Source organism: Rhipicephalus microplus, chromosome 9 (assembly GCF_043290135.1).
Source record: "Rhipicephalus microplus isolate Deutch F79 chromosome 9, USDA_Rmic, whole genome shotgun sequence".
Taxonomy (NCBI): domain Eukaryota; kingdom Metazoa; phylum Arthropoda; class Arachnida; order Ixodida; family Ixodidae; genus Rhipicephalus; species Rhipicephalus microplus.
Genome location: NC_134708.1, coordinates 55,226,032 through 55,238,356, shown reverse-complemented (window position 1 = coordinate 55,238,356; position 12,325 = coordinate 55,226,032). Strand labels below are relative to the sequence as shown.

Here is a 12,325-nt window from a genome sequence, read left to right as displayed (position 1 = left end):
CACTGGTGTCCCATGGCGGCAGAAGACCTGAAGCATGCACTCAAGTACTTTTGCACTGGTGGCTGCTCGTAGAGGGAATAGCTCTGGGAATTTAGTAAACTTGTCAATGACTACGAGCAAGTATTTGTGGCCACGAGGTGTAGGCGGCAAGGGTCCAATAATGTCAACGCTAAGCTCCTCCATCGGTGCTGTTGCCCACTGACTGCTCATCAGGCCTTCAGGCTTTTTGCGCCTGGGTTTTGTGCGCTGACATATAGCACAGCCCTGCACATACCTTGATATGTCCGCCCGCATGCCCAGCCAGACGAATCGTGCTGCTACACGTCTCAAGGTTTTGAAAAATCCAGCGTGGGCCGCAGTGGGATGGTCATGCGCCATTTTCAATGCCAGGTGCCGGAGGTGAGAGGGCAGCCATGGTACCTTCTTGTTGCCTCTTTGCTGAACAAGCAGGCCACTTGGCTCTAGTTCTGTTGTTTCCGCCAGATCATGGAGAAGGCGATGATCAGGGTCTGAATTTGGAAGCATAACCCCCTGGACCACAGTTTTCAGTTTTGACAGACGACTGTCACGAGCCTGCTCTTGTACGAGTTGCGCGGTGTCACTTAAGGCAGTCATATCATCTTCCAAGGCAACTGCCACTTGCTCAAATGTAATTTTCCCTTCAGGTTCTTGTGCAGCAATAGGAAGCAGTTTCTCGTGCAAGCTGTCGCTGGGACGGTCCTCACATTGAAGGGGGGCTCTACTCAGGGCATCTGCAGGTATATTTGCCAGCCCCCGTCTGTGCCTGATTCGGCAGTTGAAACCCTGCAACCGGAGGACCCAGCGTTTGACCCTGGGCGAAGCTTGGTCGGTGCTGAACATCCACGACAGGGAAGAGTGGTCGCAGTGTATCTCAAAGTTTGTAAACTCGAGATACGCCCTGAATTTGTCCACAGCCCACACCACTGCAAGGCATTCCCACTCCTGGACAGTATAGTGGCCTTCGGCTTCTGTGAGAACCCTGCTGATGAAGGAAATGGGCTGCAGTCCGTCGGGGCCAGCCTGCAGTAGGACAGCTGCAATGCCAATGCCGCTTGCATCCGTTTCAACCACGAAGGGTCGATTGAGATCTGGAAGGCTCATAACTGCATCATGAGCCAAGGACTGCTTGAGCGCAGTGAAGGCTTCCTCTTGACGCTCATCCCACCGCCATGGCTCGCTTTTCTTCAGAAGGACAGTGAGTGGATGTGCCGTCAGTGAGAAATGCGGTATGAAGCTGCGGTAATAACCAGCAAGTCCCAGGAAAGCCTGCAACTGTTTAATCGTGCTAGGTCGCGGATAATCCAGCACCGCCCGCACTTTCTCTTCATCTGGTCTGCACTGCCCAGGGGAGATGACGTGGCCCAAGAACTTAAGGGACTGACGGCAGACTTGCATTTTATCAGGGTTAATCGTAAGGCCAGCATTGCCAATGCGCTGCAACACTTCCCTAACATGCTCAACATGACTCTCCAGATCTTCAGAGTAGACGAGAACATCATCCAGAAAAGCCATGGCGAAGCTGTGATTGATGCCGTGCAACAACCGGTCCATCAGGGTTTGAAAAGTTGCCGGGCCACCTGCCACCCCGAAGGGCATTCTCGTGAACTCATATGTGCCCTGGTGGCAGATGAAGGCTGTTTTTTCTATGTCGGCCTCAGACACAGGGATCTGAAAGAAACCCTGGGAAAGGTCGAAGCTCGAAAACCACCTTGCACGACCCAATTGTGCTAGCAGCCAGTCCGTTCGTGGCATTGGGTAGGCAGGTATGCGGGTGCGTGCATTTAACGGCCGATAGTCCACAGCAAGCCGGTAGCCACCAGATTTCTTGGCAACAAGCACTGGGGCACTAGTCCAAGGGCTGGTGCTATGTCTTATAAGGCGCTGCTCCAAAAGGTCATTTACGCAGTCTTCAATGATCTTCTGCTTTTTTGCATTTACTGGGCGCAGCTTGCATCTCACAGGTGCACTATCTCCAGTGTCAATGCAGTGCTGAGCGAGGGCGGTACATCCAGGAATGGTAGTGAACAAATGAGAGAAGTCATCGAGCACCTTATTCATGGTTGGTATGCCTTCAGCTGGAATAGTGTGCCCAATGCCCGGGACCAGAAGCACTTCCTCAAATAGGCCCTGCAAGCAATAAGATTCACTATTTTCTATCGCGAGCGCGGCGGTTATATCCTTGTCGCGCTTAGCAAATGGCACAATGCACTGCGGATCAGTTCCAATAGTCCACCCCGACAACGCCACATGTAGGGACATGCCTGTTGCAGTCAAAAAGTCTCTGCCAAGCACAATGTCCCGACACAAATCTGGCACACACAGGAAGCGTTGGATGCGGTTGCTTGAGGCCCAATGTATCTTGCACTTTAAGGATGTGCTTGACTGTGACCAACCTGTGGCCAGTCGAAGAGCTCTTTCTTGTACCCGGTGTTTGGCGCCCGTCGCCTCCGCTACCCTTGCCGCTGGCGTACCAAGCAAACTCACACTGGACCCTGTATCTAGCAGGGCCAGGAATGTGGTCCGCCCAATCCGCACCTCCAGGAGAGGCTCCCTGTTGCCGGCCACAGCCGCTATCCGCAGCGCTGTCTCGTAGGTGCTCGCCGGAGTAGCACCTACCGTCTCCCGTTTCCCGGGCACTGGGAGCGGATATGCCCGATTCTGTTGCACTGATAGCAGCGGGGCGGACCGTTACGCCGACCCGAAGGGCACTCGCGACCCATGTGGCCTATGCCTCCGCAGCGGTGGCACGTAATTGCCCCGCCGTCGAGCAGTTGGTATCGCTGCGGCTGTGGTGGCGTGGGAACATGTGGAGCAGGTGATCTGTGCAGCTGGTCCCGGTAGTAGGACGGCTGTATCGCAGCGGGGTGCAACGGCCAGTATGATGCTGCCGACGGATGCTGGAACGGCGCCGCAGCCGCCGCCATTACTCCGGGCTGCGCTCCTGACAGGCCACTGAGGCCAGCCGTATTCCCAGCAGGCCGGAAGGCAAGGTCCCTCGCAACTTGATCGGTTGGGGGTGGCGGTGGTTTGTACTGGAATCGCCTCCAATACCGCTCCATGAGGCCGTCAGCGGCCCTTGCCAGCTCCGCGAGAGTTGCAAACTGCTTGCCCTCCACCAAATCCTGGAGCTGCGGGTGCATCTGCCGCAACACACGGTCGACTTTTTCTGTGTCCGACACTTCGCCGCCGATCCTGTCATAGAATTCCGCGATCGTGTAGATAAATTCTTTTAAATTTTCTTCGGGGTGCTGAGTGCGGAGCTCCAACTCCTGCCTCAGGCGCCGCTTCGCATCAATAGACGAAAATTCCGCAACGAACGCCGCCTTGAAGTCATCCCAGGATGCAAATGATTTGACGAAGCGCAGCCACAACTTCGCGCTCCCCTCCAGCGCAGCGGGCACGATATGCGTGAGCCTCTTGTCGGCGGCGACACCAGTCACCAAGCAAAAGGTCTCGAGGCGGTCCAGGAATTCTTCGGGTGACTGCGCATCGCCGAATCCAGCGAACCGCGGGGGCTGACTTCCCGAGGCCCGGGGAGCGCAGTCAATCGCCGGCTGGATCGCCGCCGCCGCCGCTGCTGTCATGGCGCCTGCAGGCATGGGCTCGGCCGTCATAAGCCTTTGTCTGACGGCAGCCGCGATTTGCTCGCGCTGTATGGCGGATCCGTTTGTTTGTCCCAGCAAGCGCTGCAGCAGCTCTTCCGGCACATTCACGCTGTCCATTCCGGTTGCCATGTCTATCCCGGACGAGCCCCCACTTATCACGCACGACGATACACTTCACGACAGGCAACCACGCTCACACAACCATTTATTTCTCGTGCCATACTCCGACCGCACCCGTCCCGACTTCGACCGCCCCGTCCCCTTCTCCCTCTTTCCGTGCGCCCCCTCACTGTTCACGTGACAATCGCGCACGCCACCTCGTTCCTCCACTGTCAACCACGCACAGCCTCAGAGACCCCTTCACTGTTCACGTGACACTCGCGCACGCCACCTTGTTCCTCCACCGTCAACCACGCACAGCCTCAGAGATTCACACCCAGCCTACCGGCACTCCCTCTTATTCCTCACAGCCTACTGTACTATATATATAAAACTTGCTTTTATCGCTTTGTTGGATAGCTTTCGACTCTGTATTTGTGCCGCTGAGGTTCGGGTTTTCTGGCAGAGCAACATATATATTACATTGGCATTCAACACAGCCAACCGAAACCAAACAAAGAGTGTGGATATATATGAGCGCACAAGGTAGAAGGAAAAGCGCTTAACAGGAAAGACGCTCTTGTTCCACATTATGTTGTACCAAGTGGCCCAGCATTCCACTTTATCAAACAAAGAGGCAGCATAACCTCCAAAATTAAAAAAAAATGCCAGGCCTGTGCCAAAGGCGCAGTAGTCACAGCAAAAGCTAGAAGAGCGGCGTCTCGGAGCATTTTCTAAACACTTATTGGGTAACTGCTGCAAGCACACTTGCTGGGTATCCACTGTGGCATTAATAATAACTTCCGAGTAGTAGACCAGCATTCGCTATGCTATGCTATTTTTCATAATTCTTCTGAAAAGCATTGTATCTGCTAAACATTTGCAAGGAATTTTGTACCGATTGTTCATGCAGTAGCTGACGACAATGAAGAATCATGCCTGAAGTGGGTATGCGCCACAGTTAATAGGTGATCAAGAACAAGCTTTTGTAATGGTTTGGAGCATTGGATGAAACACACGCTACGCTGTTCGCATTGCGTGATTCCAAGCAGTTCTAAAACGCTTTATTACTCAAAGTAACGAGATTCCTTTCCCGACAACAAGCCTGCCTAAGGCAAGTTTGCGAACAAGTTTCAAGCACAGGCATGGGTCAGTGGTAGAATAATGGGCTGGCACGCAGCCGACCCGGGTTCGAGCTCCACTGCGTCCTTGATACTAGGTCTTTTAGGGGCAAAGCTCTTTAAGGTGTGGGTCTGTACACCTTCCGATGTATGTAGTAGTAGTAGGAAGCCATTAGTGGCACATATCCGCTCTAGAGCGGGTATCTGCCACAGGGGATGTGAGATGGGAGATAGCGGTACTTGGAGTGTTCACTGGATGGATGCACGGACAGACGAACGCATGGACGGATGGGTGCACGGATGGTCGGAAGCAAGAACGGATGGACGAACGGAAGCACGGGCGGGCTGACGGATTCTTCGCACCACTCATCCTCATTCACTCCGTGGATATGCTGCGATTTTTTCTGTTTCGCGATAGTGGTTAAGAACACAAGCGGTGGTGGCGGACAACTATGGCACCGTGTGTGACCATCGATATCTACCGTGGCAGTAGGGAAATCGAAACACCAGGTACTATTAAAACTTACAGTACTCGTCAGACAAACGATGATGGAAGAGAAGAGAGCTACACGAGACAGGCAATAAACTGGCTTTTCTTTAATATGAATGATTTCTTAGTCGGGCTGTCAGGCATACGGCGTTGTTTGCACGGCGGCAGGTGTTATCTCTCCGCTCTCACTCCCTCTCCCATAGCAACAGCTGTGGGCACATGCTCTTATCTTCTCCGCAAGACACCGGAGCATGTGGTGTGAGAGAGTGTAGAAGAAGCTAGGTGCAGTGCCTCGCCACTCCCCTCGCTGTTCGCTCTCTCTCCTCTCGGCGCCCCACTTTCCCGTCTGCTCGTGCCTCATTCTCGACCCTTCATTGGCTGGGCACCTCTCAAAAACATCCGGAAATGTGTGCTCAGGACGCCATTGTGAAACGCCAAACCGAAAACGCTTTGTTTTATTTACTTCATAGTACTTTTTAACCGTGCACGCTAGCTACTAGATCTGGAAACACACGCCGTATTTCCTGCGACAGAAAAACGTTGCATGCGGCAAATGGCACTATTGGCTGCACTGTATATAAAAAAAAAATTTAACACTGGGTTCTCACGTGAGAAAAGCCATAATGGACGAAATGCATTTGGATTTTAATGCACATCATCCTCTCTGGGGTAGCACTGCAACGAATTATCGCGGACGGGATTTGGCCAATTTTATATGCAACTATAGACTAGGCGTACTCAACGACGGATCACCTACATTTGTTCGTGGCACGTCCTACAGCAGCTGCCTCGACCTCTGTTTCGTTTCCAGAAGCCTCCTGTCTTCCGCATGTTGGTGCACAGATTTGGACACTCGCGGCAGTGACCACCTTCCAACCTATGTTCAGTTCAGGTGGTTTCGCCGCACGCACACACGCTACATCCGTCAAACAAACTGGACACTGTTCAAGGCATCTGTCAAGTCTGGCTGTGAGCACACGACTGATTCATCGGAGGTAGAGAACATCATTGCTTCTTCACCGAGTGACACAACCAAACAGGTTAACCTACCGATGCAGAGATCAGCAGTTGACTCCCAATACGAGGCCCTTCGTGCAATCCGTCGCCGTGCCGAACGCCGATACAGACGAACGAAGTCGCCTTCAGACCTTTCCGCCTGTCGTCGAGCTCAACGACATGTTCTTCGGCATCTTGACAAGATTGACAGGCAACGTTGGAGAAAGTTTTGTGGATCTCTGGACCCCAGGCAACCTCTATCTAAGATCTGGCGGGTGGTGCGAAGTTTGCAGACAACTCCTCAACAACGTCAACCATTTCAAGCTGTTGCTCTACATCAGGGACGGACAGAAGTTGAGATAGCCAGTGAATACTGTAGCCTCATCATGGACACCACTGATGGTCTTGCCTCTAATGAGCCTCTTACTACCGTTGCACCTCCATCGTCTGACGAGCGCCTTGATGTACGTTTTGCAATGCATGCATGAGCTTGACGCTGCGATTTCTGCCTCCCGCCGATCATCGGCACCAGGACCTGACGGAATCACGTATGCTGCACTCAACCATCTTGATACAGAAGCACGACGTATCCTGTTATCTCATTATAACACCTCATGGGAGTCAGGAAAAGCCCCAACTCATTGGAAATGCAGTCGCATTATTGCATTGCTTAAGCCGGGGAAGTGTCCTTATGCACTTTCCTCCTACAGACCAATCCCCTTAGCCAGCTTCGTCGGAAAAGTGATGGAAAGAATGGTACTGTCAAGATTAGAGTGGCTTCTAGAGAGGAACAACTTCTTTCCTGAATTTATGAACGGCTTCAGAAGAGGCCGATCTGCCATTGATGGTGTGGTCGACTTGATCACCAGCGTTGAAGAGGAAAGAAGCCGACGCAGACTAGTGGCGGCGGTCTTCTTAGACATTAAGGGTGCCTACGATAATGTGCTGCATTACGCGATCCTTGACGCACTGGAAGATTTTGACATCGGTGGACGACTGTACGCCTGGATTTTTAGCTACCTTAGGGACCGCACCATTTACATGACGACAAATAACAGAGACAGCGATCGATATAAGGTTCATCGTGGTGTTCCCCAAGAAGGAGTTCTCAGCCCGATCCTATTCAATGTCACAATGATCGGCCTAGCAGCAGAACATCCCAGCACGGTGAAGATCAGTGCATACGCTGATGACATATGCATATGGGCATCCGGAACTACTCGTCCGCAGTTACGAGCTCGACTACAGCGTGCAGTGACGGTCACACACAAATATCTACGTCAGGGGCTCACTCTTTCAATCGACAAATGCGCAGTGCTTGCGTTCACGCGCAAGCATATGTCGAAATACCCGATATTCATTAATGGGACAGCAATACCTGCTGTAACGCACTATAAGTTCCTTGGGGTTGTCGTACACAGAGATCTATCGTGGACGAGGCATGTCGCAGTACTTAAATCTAAATTGAAGAGCTTTGCTCTCGTTCTTCGCCACGTAGCAGGAGAAAGATGGGGCCCGTCAGAATTATCGCTACTTCGATTGTACAATGCTCTATTTGTGGGATACATTCGATACAGCATGCCGGTGCTCTCCAATATGAGACCTAGTTCTGTGAAGACGTTAGAGAGTGTTCAAGCTCAATGCTTACGAAGATGCTTGGGTCTACCGTGCTGTACTTCAACAAATGGTACAATCGCAGAGGCTCGGGCTTGTCCCATCAGTGTATACATGCTCTGCGAGCCACTTAGAGTTCACCTCCGATTGCTGAGCAGACACAGACAGCACCCACTGTCAGTACTACCCGCCACTCACCCAGATTGCAGTTTCTCAAGAGTAATATCGCGGCATGAAAACATTATACCATCAAGATTTTCTCCGCCAAATGCCCCTGCAGTGCCTCCATGGGTCCTGCCTAAACCACCCGTTTCATTTACGATACCTGTAATCACGAAGAAGTTGCTCATTTCTTCTGTTGGCCTCAGACAGCTGACCCTATATCACATTTACACAACGTACAGTGATTCTCTGCACGTGTACACCGACGGATCCACCACGCTAAACACCTCCGCCGCAGCCTTTGTCATCCCAGACATGGATATCGCTCGACGATTCAAAGTGGACCATAAAACCACATCAACTGCCGCAGAGCTTGTCGCTATCCGGGAGGCAATAAGATTTATTTCCGGAGAGCGACCTCGAGCCTGGACGATTTTCTGTGATGCCAAACCTGCTTTGCAAACCATTAATTGCATCATAAAGCAAGATCCATATTACAGGTTGGCAATAGAAATCACAGAACTTATTCAGGTTGCTTCAACAAATGGTCATCTTATAACTTTCCAGTGGGTTCCCGCTCATTGCGGCGTGATGGGAAACGAAGAGGCAGACGCTGAAGCTAAAAATGCCTTAAGCAGTGCCCCTGAAGTACGCATTGCGTTTTCACGAGCTGACACGAACGCCCTGCTTCGCTGCGTGATGCACAGCTACACACTTCAGCACTGGACCAAACCGGAACGGCGACACCAGCGACTTCACAAATGGGACCCGGAAATGAGGTTCCGCATGCCCCCTAAATTGAAACGGCAACACACAAGTATGATTTACCGCATTCATCTTGGTGTAGCGTACACCAGACGTTATGCACATATCATCGGTCGCAGTGACACCGGTCCTAATTCTGAACACTGTGATGTGCCAGAAACACTTGAGCACATATTTTGTGTCTGCCCAGCATACGCACGTGAACGACAAACACTGATTTCTTCTACTGAACTATATCGCAGTAGGTCATTAACTGATGAGACCATGTTGGGCCCTTGGCCAGACACCAACAGTGCAAGTGCGGTCACAAGAGCAGTTATAACCTTTTTGGAAACAATTGGACTATGTGCGCGGCTATGAAATGTGTCTCAGCTAGAAAGAACACTACATACTCACCGCTCAATCTCACCATCGTCATTCATTAATCTTTCTTTTCCCCTTTCCCTTCCCCCAGTGTAGAGTAGCAGGCTAGAGCAAGCTATCGCTCAGGCCGACCTCTCTGCCTTTCTGTAAATAAACTTACCACATACACACACATTTCCTTAAGATTCCCTTCGGGGAGGTGGGAACACTTTTTTTTAAATGACACACAAAGCAACCACGGCAACACAGCCTGATAAAACGTGAAACAAGTAGTAGTTCAGTGCCTGTCCAGTGTGGTTCCCTTCCATCTATGTTTTCGTGCGACGTTCCCAACGAATCCCCTCCAACGCAATCAGCAGTTTTGTTAAGAATCTAACCTCTTAATATAGCAGGGAGGCAGGAATATTCGTCCCTACGTCAGCAAGCATCATGACATTGAGCACTTGTTTCTGTTCGAACGCATAAATAGAGCACGCACGAGCAGATACGTGGCGACAGCCCAGCCCATGGTGGCCACTATGCAGAACATCAGCCAACCGCCATGGACGTGGCTATATGGTGAAGGAACTTGGGTGTATCGCATAATTTGTAGAGTAAACGGAAGAACTGATTGTAAACTCCAGGCCACCTGCTGCCCTATAATCTCTGGCTCACGTCTTCCCATGAAGCTCAACTACAGATATGCAGCATTTTCTGATCGTGCTCAAAAAGTGTTGCAGGGCCACTTTAAAGGCCAACTCCGGCAATTTTTCGAGGTCAATGAATGTCCATGAAATTCGCTGGGTATGTTCCTTTGCATTTTAGTCCTTTATGCCTAAATTACAGGTTCGAGTGATGCACTGATTGTTTGCAAATGAATTTTGAAGATTGCCTCAAAAAGCTCGCCTCACTTGCCAGAATTATTGGCAACACTGTCTGTGCGACGTCATGTTTGTCATGTTAACGGAAGTGACGCAGCCGATGGCTTCGCTACTTTGGCCGCTACAGTGTTTATTGTGCTTTCCACAAGACGATGGCGGCGGTGTTTGGCACGAGTATAGTATAGGAATTCTTTCTTCCTTCCTCTGTGGTGTTTGGCTGGTGCCTCGCTGGACTGGCTTTCACAGTTTTCATGCTCCGCACCGGCAGAACCAGTATACTGCCTCCGGCTCTACCAAATAGTATGTCTCACGCAGACAGGGTTTCAATTTCGGTATTGCACATTTTTGCTTATCAAAAATTATTTTCGAATTTCCTGAGCATTTCAGCTATTGGGCTTGTGACAAGAGTGTCTCTGGAACATTTCAGAAACACCATAACCTTGACATGGTCAAAAAATCGCCGGAGTTGGCCTTTAAGTTGGCACAGAGGGAAAAGATATACACACACAATGCTAAGAAAAGCCGTAGCTGCCATGACGAAGACAAGTCCACCTGTTGAAACGTTAGCTCTCGAGATGTTCTGTATTTTAACAACTTTTTTTCATTGATTCCCATAAACGTTTGTCTTGTTTCATTACCAAATAGAATACACTCGGACCTCAATATAACAAACCCAGATATAGCAAAATATCACTTATGACGAAGTAAATGAAAAACAGCCTTACAATATAGTGTTAGAGACATACATTTATAACGAATTTTTGGATATAACAAACTTATTTTCGTGTAAGATATACGTTGTGATAATGAGCTTTGAGTGTACATCTCGCAAAACTGATAAAACTCACCAAGGAAACAAACTTCTTAGTACAGAGTGATCAGGTTGTTTACCACAATATACATCGCTCAACACAGCGTTTGCATCCATGGCCAGTGCTTAATTATTAAAAACCTTTTTTTTGTTTCTCCATACAGACGTGACTAAGACATTTTGAAACTACTGGTGTGCCAGTTTTCAAACTCGGCTCATAAATGTGGGCCTTTGAACACTAACGAGCCAGACCTACAAGTCTAAACCATCATCCGGCAACGCTTCACCCAACGAGGCTCAAATCCACAGCCTTGTGCCGAGCGAAAGAGCGACACACAGATGCCGAGGTAACGGCGATGTGTTTAGCGTGATTGCACAGATGTCACCACCGTGCTAAAGGCACATTAATCTAGGCACGTCAATTTATTTCGTAATACTCTGTAGCAACAACCAGATGCTGATGTCCAACCTCTAAAAGCCTTTAATGTTGTCAGTAGAGCGAACTTGGGCATGTTGGTATAGCATAGTGAGACATTCAGCGCAAATAACGACGAGCACGCAGGAAGGAAATGCGTCAGCGCTCTGTGTGTTGTTTACTCGAAGTGCCCTTGTCTTTATTTGCGTTGTGTCCTTCACTATTCAGTGTTTTGCCTGCGTCAATCATATAATAAAAAAAATATGACAATGTAAAGTAACAATTGTTTTTTTCCCTAAAAAAGTTACGGCCTATATCATGAGGCGAGTATGACAGCGTGTTGGCCACCTCCGGAAACAACCAGCGCTTTTTTGCCAGCGAACTTCCCCGCTACCGCCTTCGGTTCGAAGAGGTCATCGTCACCGCCGTGGCCGAGCTGGCCGTTTGTGCCAAAGCCCCAGGAGTGCAAGCGTCCTGCAAATTGAAGCGCAAAAATATGTACGGCCAACGTCCCATTTCGCGGGCCAGAAAAATAGAGAAATTGCGAAAATCCAGGCACCCCCTGCCCCCCTTCCACGCCAGAAAGAGACAAATACTTTTGCAACTTCACCCAAACAGTTAAATCCCCTCAGCCAGGTCTAAAATAACTTCAAGGCCCGCCAGAACACTAGCGGGTGTTATGGCACTTGTACAGCAACATCACGACGCCTTTCTTTTGCCGAGCGCACACTACACTCAAACATCATTACTATAACAAAGTTGCATCTCACATGAAAATAAATTCATTATGTCCCAAAACTCATCATTAAAGTATATATTGCAAGACAATTTTTCATTAACTTTGTTATAACCAATATTTCGTTACATCCGAATTCGTCATAACAAGGTTTGAGTGCAATACCAGCAAAGAGCAGAATCCCTTGTGGCTCTCTCACACGACTATGGCACACCACAGGGTTGCTTCCGACTGCCACTAGTCATCATCATCATTCTCGGCCTGTCT

General features: G+C 49.9%; 1 protein-coding gene across 1 annotated transcript in view; it reads right to left on the bottom strand.

The window, feature by feature from the left end:
* Window positions 1-11,311: 11,311 nt before the first annotated feature.
* The window catches only part of LOC119165064 (regulator of chromosome condensation-like), a 35,343-nt gene continuing 34,329 nt past the window's right edge, over window positions 11,312-12,325 (bottom strand). The window contains exon 8 of the mRNA XM_075873685.1: window positions 11,312-11,796. Coding sequence (XP_075729800.1) covers window positions 11,639-11,796 — 158 coding nt within the window. The 3' untranslated portion in view covers window positions 11,312-11,638. The remainder of the gene's footprint in view (window positions 11,797-12,325) is intronic.